The sequence below is a fragment of the Rhinopithecus roxellana genome, chromosome 10, assembly GCF_007565055.1.
Source record: "Rhinopithecus roxellana isolate Shanxi Qingling chromosome 10, ASM756505v1, whole genome shotgun sequence".
Taxonomy (NCBI): Eukaryota; Metazoa; Chordata; class Mammalia; order Primates; family Cercopithecidae; genus Rhinopithecus; species Rhinopithecus roxellana.
Window position 1 is genome coordinate 6,663,548 of NC_044558.1, and position 18,217 is coordinate 6,681,764.

General features: G+C 50.3%; 1 protein-coding gene across 7 annotated transcripts in view; it reads right to left on the reverse strand.

Annotated features, from left to right (window-relative positions):
- The window catches only part of CACNA1C (calcium voltage-gated channel subunit alpha1 C), a 647,971-nt gene that overhangs the window by 106,828 nt on the left and 522,926 nt on the right, over positions 1-18,217 (reverse strand). For all 7 annotated transcript variants that reach the window (XM_030939233.1, XM_030939228.1, XM_030939229.1 and 4 more), the window contains exons 14-19: positions 11,832-12,039; positions 10,707-10,827; positions 9,052-9,166; positions 8,177-8,297; positions 7,774-7,843; positions 334-466 (exon numbers count right to left, since the gene is read on the reverse strand). In XM_030939233.1, the coding sequence (XP_030795093.1) occupies positions 334-466; positions 7,774-7,843; positions 8,177-8,297; positions 9,052-9,166; positions 10,707-10,827; positions 11,832-12,039 (768 nt within the window). The remainder of the gene's footprint in view (positions 1-333; positions 467-7,773; positions 7,844-8,176; positions 8,298-9,051; positions 9,167-10,706; positions 10,828-11,831; positions 12,040-18,217) is intronic.

The following is an 18,217-nucleotide window of genomic DNA, read 5'->3' on the forward strand; positions in this document are numbered from 1 at the left end:
GAGGCTGAGGCAGGAGAATGGCCTGAACCTGGGAGGTGGAGCTTGCAGTGAGCCGAGATTGTGCCACTGCACTCCAGGCTGGGCGGCAGAGCAAGACTCAGTCTCCAAAAAAAAAAAAAAAAAAAAAAAAAAACCAAAAAGTGGAGAGAAAAATAAACACAAGCCTTCTGATTCAAAATCCAGCACTATTTCCTAAATCAGTGTCTGTTTATACAATTTACAGGGAGCTGGGAGAGTCTCAGGCTCCATCCAGAGGTTCAGGTAAAACACAGGAAACTGCCAGGCTGGTATTAGAGAGAGCAGGAGCCCACCTTCCCCACCATTGCTGCACACCTGTTGTTAGAGCTGAAGATGAAAAACGCGCTGGCTTCTGGCATGGGCACTGCCTTTTCCTTAAGGTGAAGCTCAGAGAGTGGTCGTGGGCGAGGGCCGACAGGCATCTCTGGCTCCTCCTCATCCTCTTCTCCTGTAAGAAGAACAGCACCATTCTAAATAACTCCAGCACTCCCACTTATTTTACCACTTTCAGAGACCTTCCTACTGGCAGACATGATTATGGCTCTGAAAATGTAGGGTACCAACCAAGACAGACATTCTGCTGTCTCCCTGTGGGTGCTGCTGCAGCTCATCTCTGTTGGAGAAGACGTATCTGGCAGTGCACAATAAGGGGGACTGTAAGTAGGGTGACCAACTTGTCCTGGTTTTAAAACTAAAATTCCCACATCCCAGGAAACCCCCTAGTTCTGGGCAAACGGGGGTGGTTGGTCATCCTAGTTGTAAGGTATGAGAAAAGGCGACCAGGTAGGACAGGGCACTGCCAGGTGTTACTCATCTATCTAGGCTGCAGGTTGGGGAAAGGGTATGGCTTCGTTGGCTTGTGGAATCCCTTGCAAATAACCCCACCCTTGGAAGTTCCAGGAATTAAAACCCAACACTTTCCCAATTTCTGAAACAACACAAAACAACAACAACAACAACATCATGTGCTGTCGAGATAACAGGGCAATACTACTGACCACAACAGGCCCTTCGTGCAAAGGTGTAGACACTGACACCAATGAAAGAAGTGCCTTTGTTCTCCCAGCCAGTGGCCACATTTACTGTGGAACAAAGTCAGGCAGCTTATTTCTGCGCTTGCAAGCACAATGCTCACGGGGGGAAGTGCTGCATATCCTGTGCTGGTCACATGTGTTGAAGATGCTCAGAAGGGGAAAGTAATAACATGGCAGTGAAGGGCAGACTCTCCAGCCAGTCGCCTGGATCAGAATCCTGGCTCTGTTTTTCTAGCTGTGGGCATTTTACTGAGTCTCTTTGTGCCTCAGTTTCTCCATCTAAGGTGGAATAATAACAGTACATCTATACCTCAGAATGGTGCCAGGCACATAGCAGCCGCTATGGGACAGACGCGAAGCCTGTAAATTAATGCTCAACATCTTTCTCAGTCAGATCCTTACCACCTATTATTCCCTAACAAACTGTCCACTCACATGAAACTATTTTCTGAACACTTCACTATAGTGCATTGAACAGTTTTCCTGCAAATTCATGCCTACCTAGAACTTTGCAATGTGACCTTATTTGGAAATACGGCCTTTGCAGATGTAATTGGTTATGATGAAGTTATTCTGGGCTAGGATGGGCCCTAAATCTAACGACTGTTCTCCTCATAAAGACAGGCAGAGAGACACAAAAACACACTTAGGGAAGAAGGCCATGTGAAGACAGAGGCAGAGACTGGAGGGATGCATCTACAAGCCAAGGACTGCCGGCAACCACAAGAAGTTAAGAGAGGTAAGTGAGGATTATTCCCAAGAGCCTTTCAGAAGGTGCTTGACCCTGCAGACCCCTTGATTTTGGACTTGCAGCCTCTAGAACCATAAAAGGATGCATGCTGCTGTTTAAGCTGCCCAGCGTGTGGTCACTGGTTATGGCAGCCCTAGTGAGCTGACAAGTTCACTGTGTGCTCCGCCCTTCCTCATGCTCTCTCTCTCTGTTTGAGCTGCTCTTCATCTCCCTCTCTGCAGAGCACACAAGGACCCCCAATCCAGACAGCATCCTCCATCCAGCTTTCCTCAGTACTCGTGCTCCAGGGAACGATCTTTCCACGAATCCCACCAGAACCTCTGCCTCCAGTGCCTCGATGACTGATTTTAAATGTCTGTCCTTTCTCTCTGTGTGCTAAAAACCCTGGAAAGAAAAGCTATGCCTGGCACTAGAAGCCCTTATTTCTTGACAATGATTGAACTTCCACACCCTTCAGAAGGAAGGGGACTCTGTATAAGACGAAGGTGAAGGGGATCCTAGTCTGGCTGGAGAAAGACAGTTATGGGACGCTTGTCTCACGGACGCAGCCGGGCCTCTGCATGTTCTCCCTCTTCTGGTTCAAACAAAGCCAGGTACTGCAAAGAAAAAATGCCTGACACAGAAAGCAATTCTTTATCAAGCAAAAAGCATTCCAGCATTTAGGGACCCAGGGCTTTTTTGGAGGACCAGTACCATACAGGCATCAATCAGATTCTTTCCCTAGGGTAATTAGAGCTGACCAGCAAGACAACTGATATTTTTTCAGCAGAAGAGAGGTCCAAGATGGAAAACTGTCTGCAGGCCAAGAGTTGGAGTTCTTGTGACACCCTACCCTTGGTATGTAAAAGAAAAGTCTTCCAATTAAAGTTGAATAAGTAAAACAGAAATGGCCTAAATCATGATATTTCAAGTGAAATTTAACTGAGAAGGATTTTACATTCCTGCCTAGGTGTTTGTATTCTTTTCAGTTTTGCTCAAAATGACCCAACACTTTCTTCTTCATGGTAATTTGATAACAGGTAATTCTGTGCTTATTTCAATCATTTGTGTTTACAGCAAACCCATATTTACTATAGCTCTGTGCTATTCAAAGTTCCTAATGGAAAATGGTGCAGGCTCTTCCATCTGCACGAGCTCCCTCCCTGTTTATGAAGCTCCATGCTGAGCTCCATTCCTGGGGAGAAGCCAGTTAGCTGGTCCATTTAGTCACAGAGCAGCTGAAGGCCAGGCACAGTGCTTAGGGGGAAACGATTTCTGAAGGACAAACTCTGATTTGTAAAGGAACACAACTTCAACAGCATGTGATGCTTAGCAGGTATTATGGATACGGAGGGAGGCTGACAGATCAGGAAAAGTCAGGCAAAGCTCATTTTGGTGTTGGCAACTGAACCACCTAGTCTTCTACTCCCAAATGCCAGTGGAATACATTAGGGATCTTTCTTTTCTCATTTTTGTTCTTGGAGGTTTGGAAAAAGCACGGGAAGTGAAGCGCTGCTGCGCTCTGGAGTTGCTGCTGCATTTTGGACGGCAGGTCAGAGGATTCCAAAGTAAAACCAGGGTAGCACTCGAAGCTCCACCCTTGGTCCTTGGCAACCCTTGCCCCTCTCCATTTGGCGCTCATCCTCACTTCTGTGATTTCGCTCTTGGCCACATAAAGTAAAGACATTTGTAAGATCTAGTGCCTACGGAGTATTGAGCCCAAGGCTGAGAACACAAAGCCATGGTTCTTGTCCTCAAGGAGCTTAGTTTCTAGCAGGGCACAAGAGTCTGCTACCAGCTGAAGGGAGTGTCTGGTTGGTAAGTGCCAGACACCCAGAGCAATGCCTTGGGGCACAAGGAGCACAGGTGGTAGATATAGTTTCTGCATTGGGGATCTTCTCTTCACTGGCTCAATTACAAAACCTCAGAGTCACCCTACGTTCCTCTTTGTCTCTCTCCAACATCTAAGCTATGAGTGAATCCAGCTAGTTCTACCTGCAAAATGTACCCCAAGTCTGACCACTTCTCTGCATCTCCAGCACCATCCCCTGCCCAAGCTGCCATCCTCTCTGCCTGGATACTGCGCAAGTATCCTCCCTGCCCCAGTTCTGCTCTCGACCACCACTGCTCTTTATCCACACGGCACCCAGAGGGAAGCTCTGAAAGGGTGTGTCAGACATCAGGTCAGGGCCTCTTCTGCTCAGACGTTCTGGCAGCCCTCCAGGGCACTGGATCAGACCCAGTCTCCCGTGTGGCCCTGCACCTTCTGCCCTGCCCTCCTGCCCTGCCCCAGCCTCCTGCCTCAGGGCACTATCCCTTGGTTCTCTCTGCTTCAGGCACACTGGCCCTCTTTGGAGTCCCCACAGCCAGTGCATCCCCCGTAAGAGATTCTGCATTCAGGTTCTCCACCTAGAGAGCTCTTTGCTGATTCCGTGTCTAGTTCCTTTGAATCATTCAGGCTCCAGTCAAATGCTGTGTCCTCAGAGAAGCCTTTGCTGACCACACAGTCAAAGCAGCCTGACCCCTGAGTATCCCCTAACACAATCCTTGATTTTACTATCTTCACATCATGTGATGTCACCTTCTTGGTTGGTTTGCCTGCTGCCTGTCTCCCCACTGATATGTCAGCTCCAGGAGGCTGGGGGTCTTCCCTGTTTGCCCACCACAGGGACCCCCATGTCCCTGGTACCTAGCACAGGGCCTGGCACACAAGTAAGTGCTTCATGAATAGTTAATGAATACCTACAAGGTTCCTCCCAACTCTCAGCATCTCTGATGATTGTACGATGCTAAAAAACTCCTTCAGCCTCTCCAACACCCCGATTCAAAGCTCAGTCAAGACCACCCTTCTGCATGAAGCCCCCAGTCTCCACGACCTCATGGCTCTCCTTGACCTTGAACCCCTTGCAACAATGAAAGGCTCCCCCAGCACAGGCGCTGCTGACTACTCAGTGTCTGGTGGCACTCCTTTTTCAAATGTGTACCTGTTAACTTTAAGTCCTTAGTGGCTCTTGCAAACATCTACACGTTCACTCAAATAAATTAATAAATTAAACAAAAGTAGAATTAGCTTCCACTCATCTGGGCACAATGATTTTTTTTCCAGTGAGTTGGGGTTTTTCTCTATAATTAGGGTATACCGATCTGGGAGGCTGAAACCGGCTGGCGAGCTTTTCAGATGAAACAGAGAGGGAGGATTCTAGGGCTATGGCTGGCCTCGATGGCCCCTTGTTGAATTAGAAACAGGCCCCTCCTCTGAGTATTCATGGTCATGTGAGGGCAACTGAAGCTGCAGCCAGCAGAGTGCACTCTGGAGTCCAGCTCCCACTTGGCCACTCTGATATATCGCCTTGGGTGCAATCTGGACAGCCCAGAAGGGAGGGAGAGGGCAGGGGACGAGCCTAGGAGACAGGGCAAGAGAGAGACGGGGAGGCAGCAGAAGAGCATGGCAGTGTGCTCCCTGGCACTGGCCCTTTCTCCCTAGTGGCCCGGCTGAAGGCAGAGCAGGAGGAACGCTCACCAGTGCTGCCTGCTAAGGGGTACCTGCACGAACCAGGCATGGCAGGGGCCAGCGGCCTGGAAGGGGCAGCGGTTGGGAGCACAATGGTAGATTAGGCTCTTCGCCATTCATGGTTCGGGAGAAGAGAAGCAGGAGGGAACCAGAGATTGACCAGAACGGAGACAACAGGCCACATGATCTTCGGAGGAGTCTCTGGGAACTTCTGCTGCACCTGGTACTAAAGGATCCAGGAGCTGACTGGGCAGGCAGGGAAGGGAGGAAGTGGGAAGGCGGGAGGAGCTGGGAAGGACAGGCTGACTTAGCCTTTAGGGGCAGGGCGATGTGTGGGGCCACCAGCTTTAAGAGCATACTGCCCTTTGGACCTCCTGGATGAGGACCTGGAGACCGGGGATAGTGTACAAATGGGCATGCTTGGGGCTGGCTTCAAAGGCCGGAGTGGTGGCTGGTGTGTGTGGCGGGGCAGTCAGGGTATGGACCAGAGGTTTCAACACAAAAGTAAAGAGACACATGTAACCAACAGAAATGACAGGGAGCGGGACACACGCTCAAAAATCTCAAGAATCCTGAGGCCTCAGGGGAGGGGAGGAAGAGCTTTTCAGCTGGAAAGCGTAAGCATCCCCCGGTCCTCAGAGCCACCGGGTTAGAGGCATTTCTAGGACGGCGGACGTGGTGACAAAATCCTTATTAGTTTTTTTTTTTTTTTTTTTAACATTCTTCTCTTTGATTTCATTAGAGCAACAAAGAAGAGAAAAGCCAAGAGTACAGTATTTAGAATAATTTGAGATTTTTGTTGAAGATGCAAGAGGTGTTATCTGCCGTACAGGCCTGGCTGCAGCTGGGTGCCTGTGGGAAAAGACCCTCATACCAGATCTGCCTTGTGGTGTGTGCAGGGAGGCCCGTCCTGGAGGCTGGCCCCAGTGGGAGGGCTCTTCTCAGGGCCCTAAGGAATTTGTTTTATTGCTGTCTTTCATTTTAAACCTTAAAGATTTACACAAGAGTAGAATCTTGCATACCAAACCTCATATATATAACCAGCTTCAACAACTTTGGACATTTTGCTGATCTTGTTCCATTTATCTTCTCTGTCCCATTTTTTGTTGTTGGAATATTTTAAAAGCAAAGCAAAATAAAAAAACCAAAAAAAAAAAAAAAAAAAAAAAAAAAAAAAAAAAAAAGCAAAGCAACTCGTAAACATTTTCGACTCTGGCTATAAACACGGCAGCAGTTTAAAAACAGAACTACAAAATATTATACCAACAAGATTAACAAAACTACTTTAAATCATTTAGTTCCAAGTCCATATTCAATTTCCCCCAATTACCTCTAAAATGTCATTTTAAAGTGTATTTGTTGCTTCAGGATCAAGACAAGATCCTCCCATTGCATTTGTTCAATAATTCTAGTACGTCGTTGAAATTCCCTAACAGTTTCACCCTAGAACGGTTTTTAAGAACTTCAAAGGCTTAATGCCCTGCACATGAAAACACCCTTCCTGTTCTTTCTATCCAAGCTCTAGGAAACCACATCCTATTTCCTTGCAGGAGGAGGGGAGTGAGGATGGTGTGACCACAGAGTCTGGTTCCCAAGGATAACAGAAGATGCCTGTGAGTGTTCTAAGCAGAGAACCAGTGGAGGGAAAGCAAAAAGGGAAACCGAGCTTTGCTCATAAATGTAGGAGGTTCTCAGCCACCTAACTTGGTGAACAACCCAAATACAGCCTAACCTACAGGAACAAGGAAATGTCAGTAGAATCAACAGTCCCTTGATACACGTTATTGACTTCAAGCTTGAAACTGGCGATGATATCTGCAATTCTAGGTCAGAGGAAGGTAAGCCAAGGCCTTGTACAGGGCATGGGATTTCAGGAAGCTGGGAAGTGAAGCCTGGAGGGAAGACCACTGACCTCTGACATTAAAGCCCTGGAGAAGCAGACTGCCTGCCAATTTATGTATCAGACTAGAAGCACAAGAAGATGGAGTCAGTAAGAGCGCCTTTTATAATGAGACCTGAAATCATTTTCTAAAGCAACAAGTGGGACATCTGTGGTGGCAGCTGTGCCTGTACTCGGCACTGCCTCCTGAGTAGGGGCAAGGCAGATTTGAGATTTACCATTAATATTAAGTGAGCATCATGTTGCAACATATGCCACACTAATACATTATATAAATTAATCATGATTTTACAACATGTAATGTAACAAAAATTTAAATGTACACAGAATCCAGCTTGGAAAGGACACAAAAGCACTGCTCAAATGTGATCGTATTATGAGGAAACCAGAAACAAAGCTGTCTCCCAGATGCTGACTGATGATGCTTAAATATAGAGACGGAAGACACTCAGCAGTGCAAGGTACTTATGGAGGGACACTGGAACCATGGTCCCTAATACACGGCCACTCCCGCGTGGCTTTAGAATTTAGATCTCTGTCCCCAATCTCCCAATCCCAGGTTAGGCAGTGGGACTGGTACCTGTAGTTTCTGGGTTGGGGTAGGGGCTCTTATCCTCATTTTCATTGGGCTGGAGGTCATCCATGTTGATCTAGACAGTCACAGGGGAGAAGGAGGAAGAATTCAGTTAGATATGTCCACAAGTTAAGAGGCTTGCAGCAGCCTTGAAATTGCATTTTAGTCAGTGACTTAGCTCGAAAATAGGTCCTTGTCACTGCATATCCCCTTCAAGACATCAGCAGATGGCTGGGATCCAGCCAATCTGCCTTCTCTTTCTCCTCCCAGCTCTCCTGTTCATCCCCACTGGCTTTCTTTCCACTGGGTGTCTTTCTCTCCTCTTCTCCACGGGATCTGGCTGGGGAAGGCTGTGGCCCTCCCTCCCCAGCACCAGCCTCACAGCTCCAGGAAGGAGACAGCTCCTCACCTTGGTAGTGGGTGGAGACTCTCCGTCAGCCGTGATGGATTTCAGCTCAATCTTCTCCTCCTTGGATTCCTCCACTGCCGGCTTCTCTACCATCTCTTGTTTCTTCTCTGGGCTGGCAGTCCTGGCCAGTCAGCAGCAGAAAAAATAAATGGCTGTTTACTGGAGTGATAGGGAACAGTGTAGGAGGGAACTGCCCTGTGGCCTTTTGGGGCCAGTGGGGGCTCCCTGGGTCTGAATCCATCTTCCTTTCTCCAGGGCACTTCTCGTGTGCAGATCAGTCACAAGCGCTATGGGGCTGAACCACACTTGGTCTGCCTGACACGCAATTGGCCTCTTGCAGCTCCAGAGATGCCTGGGTCGCCAAAGCAGAAAAGGATGGTGGATCTCCTCTAGGATTGGCTCCTGGAGGAGCTCTGCTCAGTGCCTGACAGCTGTGTGGCCTGGAACTGTCCCGTCTAGACAATGATAGGATACAACTATAGGGCCCCGTCTTGCCTTCCTAACACTGGAGATGAATTATAAAGTAGTGAGGAGGACTCCCTCCGTAAGCTGGAGTTGGGTTTCCCAACTGAGTGGCTGCCTTTCTCTCTCCCCACCCTACACTCCCGCCACCTATCACAGCTTCTCAAAAGATAATCCCAACAGGTGGAGAATATGACACCATTGTAGAGACTATTATAATTCACCATGGTCCCTACTAGAGTGATGCTCAGGAATTAGGAGAAAGGCCCAACTTAGGAAGCCGCAAACCCAGAGTCCTCCTAGGAGGGACAGCCAACACAGACTGGCAGTCAAGCCTCTCTCTGCCACCAGTGGGATGACAGTCCAGAATGGGGGTCCTGGAGCCCCAGGACTGGGCAAGCTTAGAGGGTTACCTGGCCAGCTTCTTTCTCTCCTTCTCCTCTTCCTCCTCCTTTTGGGCAGATGTGAGGCTCTCAGCGTCAGCCAGGTTGTCCACAGCAATGGCCAAGAACACATTCAGTAGGATATCTGTTTGTGTCCATTCTTAAAGAAAATGACCCTTGGCTTGGGGTTTTGGTGGCACAGGGGGCAGGGGGGTGTAGAATGTGCAAGGCAGAGCTCCTCAGCAGAGACAGCTTGACGGTGAATCACTTTGAGGGAGTCAGACCCCAACAGTGTTACTCCCCTCCCCTTCCTCCCCATCACCCTCCTAGCTACCTGGAGCTATCTAGAGGGATGAGAACAGGCTAGCCTGCACACTGGAGCGGGCGGGAGTGAGGCAGCAAGCCCTGCCTTGCACTTTAATTGCTGGGTTTCATGATTGGTTTCCCCACTGAGATGACTGGCTGTAATTGACATTATAAACAGCATTGTCTCCAGCAGGATGCAGAATGCTCTTAAGAGCGGTTTATTATAACGAGGCACTGAGGGGGTGGCTTGGCATCTCTGCCAACTCTTAATGTGAGCCTGCACACACGAAGACCCTTGGAGGGTCCAGCTGGAGCCAGCCAAGGCTTGGGAGTTCCCAGTGGAGACAGTTCTTTGCCCTTTCTCCCCACCCCACTCCACCAACAGAAACGCTGTGGGTCAGAAAAGTGCAGAATCAAAGAAAGCATAGCTGGAAGGGGGCTGTCAGTTTGTGAAGTCTGACCCCCAGCCCCAGGCACCCAGACATTCATATCATTTCACAGCACAGGGAAGCTGCAACCCAGGCAGGGGAAGAGGGGCTTGTCCAGGGAGGCGTCTGAATGTGGTAGGGGCTTGGCATGCATGATCCCATTAAAACTCCCAATGACCCTTTATGTAGTAGGTTCTATGATTCCATTGCCACATTTTACAGACACTGAGGTAGAGGACCGCCCAGCTGGGAAAAGAGGCAACCTTGTCTGCAGGCTTCCATGACTGTGTTTTCTGCACTGCCTTAACTGGGACTTGGCCCAGTGCTGTTCCCATGTTACCCCTGACTCTGGACGTGACTCTCTCAGGGTTGTGAGCTGGGGAAGAGAAGCAGCACCTGTGGTTTGCCACCCTGGAAACCCGCCCGAGCCAGGATCAGGAAGGAGCTTTTAGGGCTGTGTGAAGTCTGTGCAGCTCTGCCTGCGACTCCAGTCCTGGAGAGCAGCATCAGAGGGAGGGGTGCTGAGCAAAAAGCAGGAGGAGAGCTGAAGGTCACTTGAAGGACAACGGCTCACCCTCCCTCACGGAGCGTCCCGCCCCCGAGCGGACGCAGCGGCCCCAGGGCAGCCGGCCCGCTGTCCCTACCGCGGCCTGTGTGGGTGGCTGCGCACTGCACGCCGCAACGCCAGGGGGCGCCGCTCACCTACATGACGCCGAGCGCACGCCCGGAGCGCGGCGCCGCTGCCGCCCCGGAGGGTTCGGGAAGGTGAACCTCACCTATGCCAAAGCTGCAGGTTTCCACCCAGACCCACCTCCGCCGCCACGGCGTTCTAGGCTGGGTGGTGTGAACCCGAGCAGGACCGCCCGGACCTGTGGGGTGTGCCCGTTTGGCACTGGGCTGCAGGCTGGGGGCTGGGGGCCGCAGGGGTGGGGGAGCAGCAGCAAAGGATACAGTTTCCACAGATGAAGAGGATGATGAAGTAAATACAGACTAACATCCCTGGAAAAGAGGGGCCGCCATAAGCCATGATCCCATCATACATCACCGAATTCCAGTCCTCCCCGGTCAGGATCTGAATGACACATTCCCACCAATAAGGGACACAGCGTTAGACCAACAGCAAACCCAAAACCACCCTGCCCTGCCCCACTACGTCAACAGAATTGTCCAAAATTTCCTTTCACTCCTTTCCCTCCTCCTGGCCCCCAGTCCTCCTCCCCAGGGGCTCTGAGCTATTGAACTGTCCTTAGACAAAAGGCCTGGCCACTGGCATAATGGTATTTGAAGGGTGACTAGGACTTTTTGGCCCAAAGATCTCTGACTTTCTCCACACATGCTTGAGCTGACCATCAGCTATTCCTGGGGGTAAGGCATCAGGGCCCTTTTGCAGTATTGTGTTTGCTGAGACAGCCACATGCTACACCAGCTTTCCCCAAACATTCCTCACTTTAAGATTTTCATAGCATCTACATGTGATTCATTTTTACCTCAATCTACTTTTAAAGTTAAATAGATGCCATTCTGAGTTTGCCCTAAGCCAAAATATCTATGAAATCACAAATTTGATGGGGCCAGTAATATTTTTTTCCAGGGACAAGCATGGTGGGTAGGAAAGCCAGGGTTTCGTCACCCTCTCCCCCCCAATAAGAGCAGTCTGCTTTTGTTTATGTTTTGGGCTTTCATGGAGAATTTGAGTAAAGGATTCCATGGATAAGAAGGCTTTCTTTTTTTTTCTCTTTTTTTTTTTTTTGAGACAGTCTTGCTCTGTCACCTAGGCTAGAGCGTGCAGTGGTGGCGGGATCTCAGCTCACTGCAACCTCCGCCTCCTGGGTTCAAGAGATTCTCCTGAGAAGGCATTTTTAAACCACTTAGATTGTTTCCCCTAATGGTCCACCTACTAGTGGAATTCCACGGCAGATGGGGACAGGGGAAACTACAGAAAAAACTCAAGACTCTCCCAGGCATGGGCTCTCCCGGGCTGATCTAGGCTGGCTGTGGCTGCCTGGTGAAAGGGTGCAGCTTTCCACACTCCCCCCACCACCCCGAGTCCGAGTCCCAGCAGAGAAGAGTTCGTACCTGAAACACAGTGAGGAGGGACTGGGGGAAGTTATCAAATGTGCTCCTCCGGGTCTGCATCTCATCAAAGTTGAACTTTCCTCCAAAGAGCTGCATCCCCAGGAGGGAGAAGATGATGATGAAGAGGAAGAGGAGAAGGAGCAGGGAGGCGATGGAGCGCACAGAGTTCAGCAAGGATGCCACCAGGTTGCTCAAGGAGTTCCAGTACCTGAGGGCCAACAAGAGGGAGGTCAGCACCCTGCCCCTTGCTGTCCTCCCCATTGTGCCTCATTCTCACAACTGCCCACTGCAGGTTCTCAGAGGAGCTGCCACTCTATGCTCTTTTTTTTTTCCCTGTCTGGGGGGAGGGGTGTTGGTGGTGGTGTGAGTTGCCACCGTGGAGGGAGTTAATTCGAGGTACCAGGATGACTAATCTGTTGGGGAAGAGAGGGGGGCAGTGGTCAGAAGCCCGTGACCTAGCTCTGCCGGCTACCTGCTGCATGCGTCTCTGGACAAGACATTTCACTTCCCTGCCTTCCGCATCCCCATCTGAAAAAATGGAGACAGCTGTAGCCCTTGCTTCATTAGGCTATTGGCAGAATTGTGTGACACGATCCACCTTTCCCCAAAGAGCCCCCTGGAGAGTGCTTGGCACACAGTTGATAAAGGTTGGTAATTATTGTTGTCGCTGTTGGTCTCTAAACAGAAAAAAAGCTTTATTTTTTTATTTTTATTTTTATTTTTTCCCCATGAATGCCTGTCTGAGCTCAGCCTAGGCAGCAGCTTTCTAGCAGAGGCAGGAATTAGGTCACCCAAGGGTAAGAGAGAGTTCATGGCTCGGTGAAGTTTCCCAAGTTGACCGCGTCCTAAGAATTGTTTTTTCAAGGGCCTTAGCTCTTGAGATTCTGATTCATTAGCTGTAGCTTGGGGACCAGATATCTTTGTTTTTAAGAAGCATCTTACAGGATTCTGATCAGCAGGTGAGTTTGGGAAATCCTAGATTGTAGCAAACCTGTCACACCCACCGGGGCAGCTCAAAGCACGAGTCCTCTGAGTGGGCAGGAGCTCGGTCCTGAGTGGACATGGGCTTTCAGTGGGATCCCTGGGGAGGAAGTCTCCACTCCTTACCGTCCTGGGGCCTCTCTCCACTATAAATACAGAGATCCTGGGAAAATCCCTTTCTCATGAAAAAGTGGGAAGGGGAACCTACTAATGACTGCCGGATGCTGGGTGGGCGCCTGGGTGAGGGTCCGCTCAGGATCAGGAAGTGCACCGTAGCAAAAGGACACGGCCCCGAAGGGAGCAAGGGCAAGAACAGGACAATCTCATTTCCCTCTGGCTCCCTCTGGCCCACCTGCTTCCTAGGTCACTACCTTGAGAGATTCCCAGCTCATCACCAATCCAGACAGTGGATTGCTTTTGCTGCTTCTGTGAGTGACATGCAAGCCACTCCCACTGCAGCCACAGCCTGGGCTCATCTCTGCAGAGAATGGTTCCATACCAAGGGACAGAAGCAGAGGGGTCATAGTTTGGATGGCAACATGAACTTTTCACCAACCTGCAGCCTCGAGGGCACCTTTGGCCTCCACAAATCCAGCTTTTCCTCACTTCTATTTTGCCTGCCAGTCACACCCCCTCTGTTGCAGAATATTAATATATGTTTATTTGTATCTGTTCTATACAGTCTTGTCTCACCAAAATAGGCTCTAAATTTCAGACGGCAGAAGATCGCAGGGTTTTTCCCCCTCCATCTTCCCCATCTCTGTCCTTAAATAAATTCCGTACAACCCACTATGTGTGATGGACTGCCTGGAGCCCCTGCAGGCTAGAGGCTGTAGTGATCTGCTTAAAGAAAAAAGTAAGAGAACCTCTCTAGGGGTAGAACACCCTCCCCTCTTACAGCTAAAGCAGTTTTCCCAAGCCTGCCTGGTGATCAACACCAGTAGAGATGGCTGGGCACGGCGGTGGCTCATGCCTGTAACCCCCTTTGGGAGGACTGTCAATTTAGGAGGTCAAGGCAGGAGGACTGCTTGAGGCCAGGAGTTCGAGACCAGCTTGGGCAGCACTGTGAGACCTCATCTTTAACAAATTAAAAAAATCAGCTGGGTGTGGTGGTGCATGTGAGTAGTGCATCTCCGCCTACTGGGGAGACTGAGATGGAAGGATCGCTTGAGCCCAGGAGTTCGAGGCTGCAGTGAGCTATGATTGCACCACTGCCCTTCATCCTGGGTGACAGAGTGAGACCCTGTCCTAAAAAATCAATTAATTAGTAATAATAGAACAACAACAACAAAAATACCAGTGGGGTGTGTTAGCATTTCCTAAATCCTGATTCCCAGGTCCCTCCCTTGCACTGTGAAACTCTAAGCTCTGACTCTGGGGCAATCCTCACGCAGCCAGTTCAACACGTGCCAATACCCTGGGAGTTGGGAACCAGCAACTTTAAGCATATTCATAACAAGAATTTCCAGCTGTATCCGAGGGAAGAGTGTCTGCATGTGTGCTGAAGTCACAAATCCTCTAGAGATCCCCGGTGTGCTCAACCGTCATGGAAGATTCTGGAAAACCCTTAATGGCCATGGAAGGTTGAAGCCTTCATTTTCATGAGGTAAAGAGGCATGTGGGAAATAACTCCAACTGGGATTATACCTGAGACTCAGGTATGTCTGACAGCCATGGGGACCAACGGGAGCCTGACAAACAGGTCATGGCTGCGGAGGGAGAGGGCCAGGTGCCATCAGTAAGAAAGTCTGGGGCAGGCCCCAGAAGAAGGGCAGAGAGGGATGGTGAGGTGCGGGGCGGGGCCCTCCTGACCTGGGAGCCCCTTGGAATGCCTGGGGCTCCAGGGAGGAGGCGGCTGTGGGCCAGGAACAGATCCAGTCTCTAAGAGGGAAGAACGCTCCTGGGAAGGCGGAGATGGAGCATGGAAACTGGCAGGGATCTCCCAGAGCGACGGCCAAAGGCAAGGACGCGCGTATGGACACAGAGCTGTGTCTGGAGGAGCACCCTCCGCCCACTCTCCCTGCTGCCCCTGCCTCCCTCAACCCCTGGGGTGTCTGGGAAAGTCTGAGCTATACAACACCAGGGTTCGTGCTCTGACAGAGCTCCTGCTTCCCACCCATCACCTCCCCCATCTCCAGGAAACGAGAACCATAGCTTTTGGCTCAAAGCAAAGTCCTTGGAGTCATCTTCCTGACTCTCTCACACTCTGCATCAGCAAATCCTTCTGCACCATCTTCAAAATGAGTCCTGACTTTGGCCACTTCCCACCGCCTCCTCATCCTCACTGCCTGGACCTCCGCTCCGGGCAGCTGCTCTCTAAGCTGCAGCAGCAGCAGGTGTTGCTATGAGGTGAGGCCCACGAAGCCTCAGTCTTGCTTCAACCACCTCTCCTTCTCCTCTGGGTCAAAGCCAGAGTCCTCCCAAAGGCCTGGGAGATTCTGGCCCCAGAGCCTCAGTGACCAGCCAGCTGCACTCCCCTCCCTCAGGCTCCCTCACTCTTTCTCCAGCTCCCACACACGCACCTGCCTGGCCAAGGCCAAGGCCGTGCTGCTGTCTGTCTGCAGGTTCTTCAGCAGACGTCAGTGGGGCTCACCCCTTCAGCTCCTTCAGACCTCACATCTCCCCTGGCCATCGCTCTATCCCTCATCACTCTCAAAGAATAATTACTTCTTTGCTTATTGTCTTTTTGCCCTCGCCAGAATGTGAGGCCATGGGAGAGGGAACCCATCTGTTATATTTATACCCTTAGAGCTTAGAACAGTGCCTGGCCCAAAGTAGGTGATGAGGAAACATTTTGTTCAGTGAATGAATGAAGCTTACTGTTCGTATGACACATTGGTACTTCCTGGAGGGAAAGGCGAGAGGCCACGGAGTTGCATGGGTGCTTCTGTGCATGTGCGTTTGTGTGCGTGTGCACTTAAGTTGAACACACTTTGCCAGTGAGAAGTGGCTGCCTGCCCCTGCTCGCATAGCCTTCCTATTCCCATAGCTTCCATACACCCGTGGGGAGGGATTTTCTGAGATTCCTGACTGTTCCATTGCCAGACCATGCATCAGACTAATAGGCATCAATGTGTCCTACAGAAAACAGAGTTTCTGTGTCTTGAGCAACCCTTGGGGTAGGAGTTCCAGATCGCTGTGAAGGTGTGTCACCTCTGGGGAAGAACTCACTTTCTCAAATTCACTGGTCCCAGTTTTGAGGGCGTAGGTCAGTCTCTGTTTAAAAGATGAATTGGCACCAGCCTACTGTCTACATGAAAAACACCTGGGGTGAAAGACACGTCCTGAGGACCAGTAACATAGCGAAAACACAGCTCAGACAGACAGACAGAGATATGGTTGTTTCTGCTGTTTGTCTTCAGCCTACTGTTGCTTCCCATTCAACAGGGAGAAAGATGGGGTTGGGCCCGAGGCAGGCCTGCCACCTGTCCTTTCCTTTCCTTTGCAGCAGGATAAAGAGGGCAGGTTGCTGCCCAGGGCCTGGCATCATGAGGGGTGCTCAGCCTGCTGAGCAGAAGGCTTCCATTCCTAATGTGCAAATTATCGGGGATGTGTTATGTGCTCATCTACACGATGAGACAAAGGAATTGCTGAAATGACGATGTGGCAAAGAATGCTGATAGGGTTCAGAGGAGATGGGCTGAATTCTGGAGCCTGGCAGGTCTTGGCTGGTAGCACGTTGAGGGTGGGGGGCTCACTATCACTGACATGGATGAGATTTGGAGGTGTCCAGGTGGCAGCCTTTGAGGTGGGTAGGGTGACGTGAAACACCACTTAAATAAAGCAGCTGGTGGTCCTGCAGGTCCTCACACTCCCTCCTCTTAATGTAGTCTGATGGCTCGCACAGCTATGGCCTGAAGATTGGATGATGGCCTTCTATCCTAGAATCACCCTCTTTTTTTAGGAAGATTCACTGGTGGCAAACCAGAGGGGTTAATGGCACACTCACAATCAACTGAAGCTTTTTTCCTCATTGGTCAAAAATATGAAATACACACGCTTACACGCCAAAAAGGCAAGAGCTTTAGAGAGAAGCAGGAGCAGAGCAAAGCGCTTCATGTCTGTTGGTCACAGACTTCATGGAGAAGTGGAAAAATGAAGCACTGTCTCATCAGAGTAGTACACACACATGCCCACAGATGCCCAAGCTCACATTCAGTGCTGTGGGCTCTACAGCACCTGGGTGCAGGTGTCTGGCTCTAGATCACCCCCCAGACACTCCGCCTGCGTCGCCATCCTTGGCATCAACTTTTCCTTCCCATTCTCTGGCTGCTGGAATCATTCTCTCCAAACTGTGCGTCCTCACTCACCCCATCCCCCATCTGACCCGCTCGGCTCACTGTTTTATCCTTAAAGTATGGCACATCTGAGGGCTTTTCATCACGTCAAGTTCTCTGCCACCTAAATTCTCTCCTTCCCTCTACCTTCCTACTCCCAGCCTCCCTTTAAGCCCTCTCACTTGCTGACCGCCATGTCACTTCTGCTACCTCTTCCCTCTGCCTCTCCTGATTTAAGTTACCACCATCTGTTCAGAAACCCTTTTATCTCCATTTGTTTCCCCTTCTCTAGGTCTGTCTCTGGGTTTGGGGCTCTGTGGAATTCTTCCTCCTCTTCCATAATATAAAGAGACCTGAGCCTTCCTTGAACTGGAACTTTCATCTTGTGAACCTTTTGCTTCAAAGAGCTCAGGGCCAGGTCCTTTACCTTTATTCTAGGTACAGAGCAGAGCATGGAGCTTGCCATAAATAAGAGATCTTCAAAATAACAGTAGCCACCACTTTCGGATGCTCTGCAAATGTTCCACCCTATTCTCTCTATGTTCCAGAGAAGGTCATAACTGAGTCTGATACCTGCCCAAAATGCTCTCATCCTGAAGGCTAAAAAAAATTCTTAGTTTCGGTGGCAAGTGATGTATTGTTAAAAGAGCATTTATAAAGCAATCTCCTGTGGTGAAACTGTGTGGCTGGGGCTTCACGGGAGGCCATGGAGTGAGGAGGAGTGAGAGTCAACTGAGGCCACCTGGGGAAGCAGGTAGAATCCATCCAGCGAGTGAGCACAGGAGTGGGTGTCCTCAGAGCAGAGCTTCCGTCAAGTTGAGCCCTGGCCCCTTAAGACACAATAGAGCTGGGAGGGATTAGTATGCCCAGAGGTGGAACTGTATATGCTGGGCTGGGCCTGGAGGAGTCAAGCAGAATTCTAGAGTATTTTGATCTGGGACAGCCTGGGCCTCATCTACCGGCTCAGTTTCTACTGGTACCTGTCCCAGCTCCCGTCCCTTCTAGCAGGCTGGGAAGATCATTTTGTGGTTTCACTTTTGAGGCAAGGGCTGACTTGGTTAACGATTTCAAAGATCTTGTCTTCCCTGTTTGCAGCAGATGTCTTGGTCACATTGAGAACGGAACCTG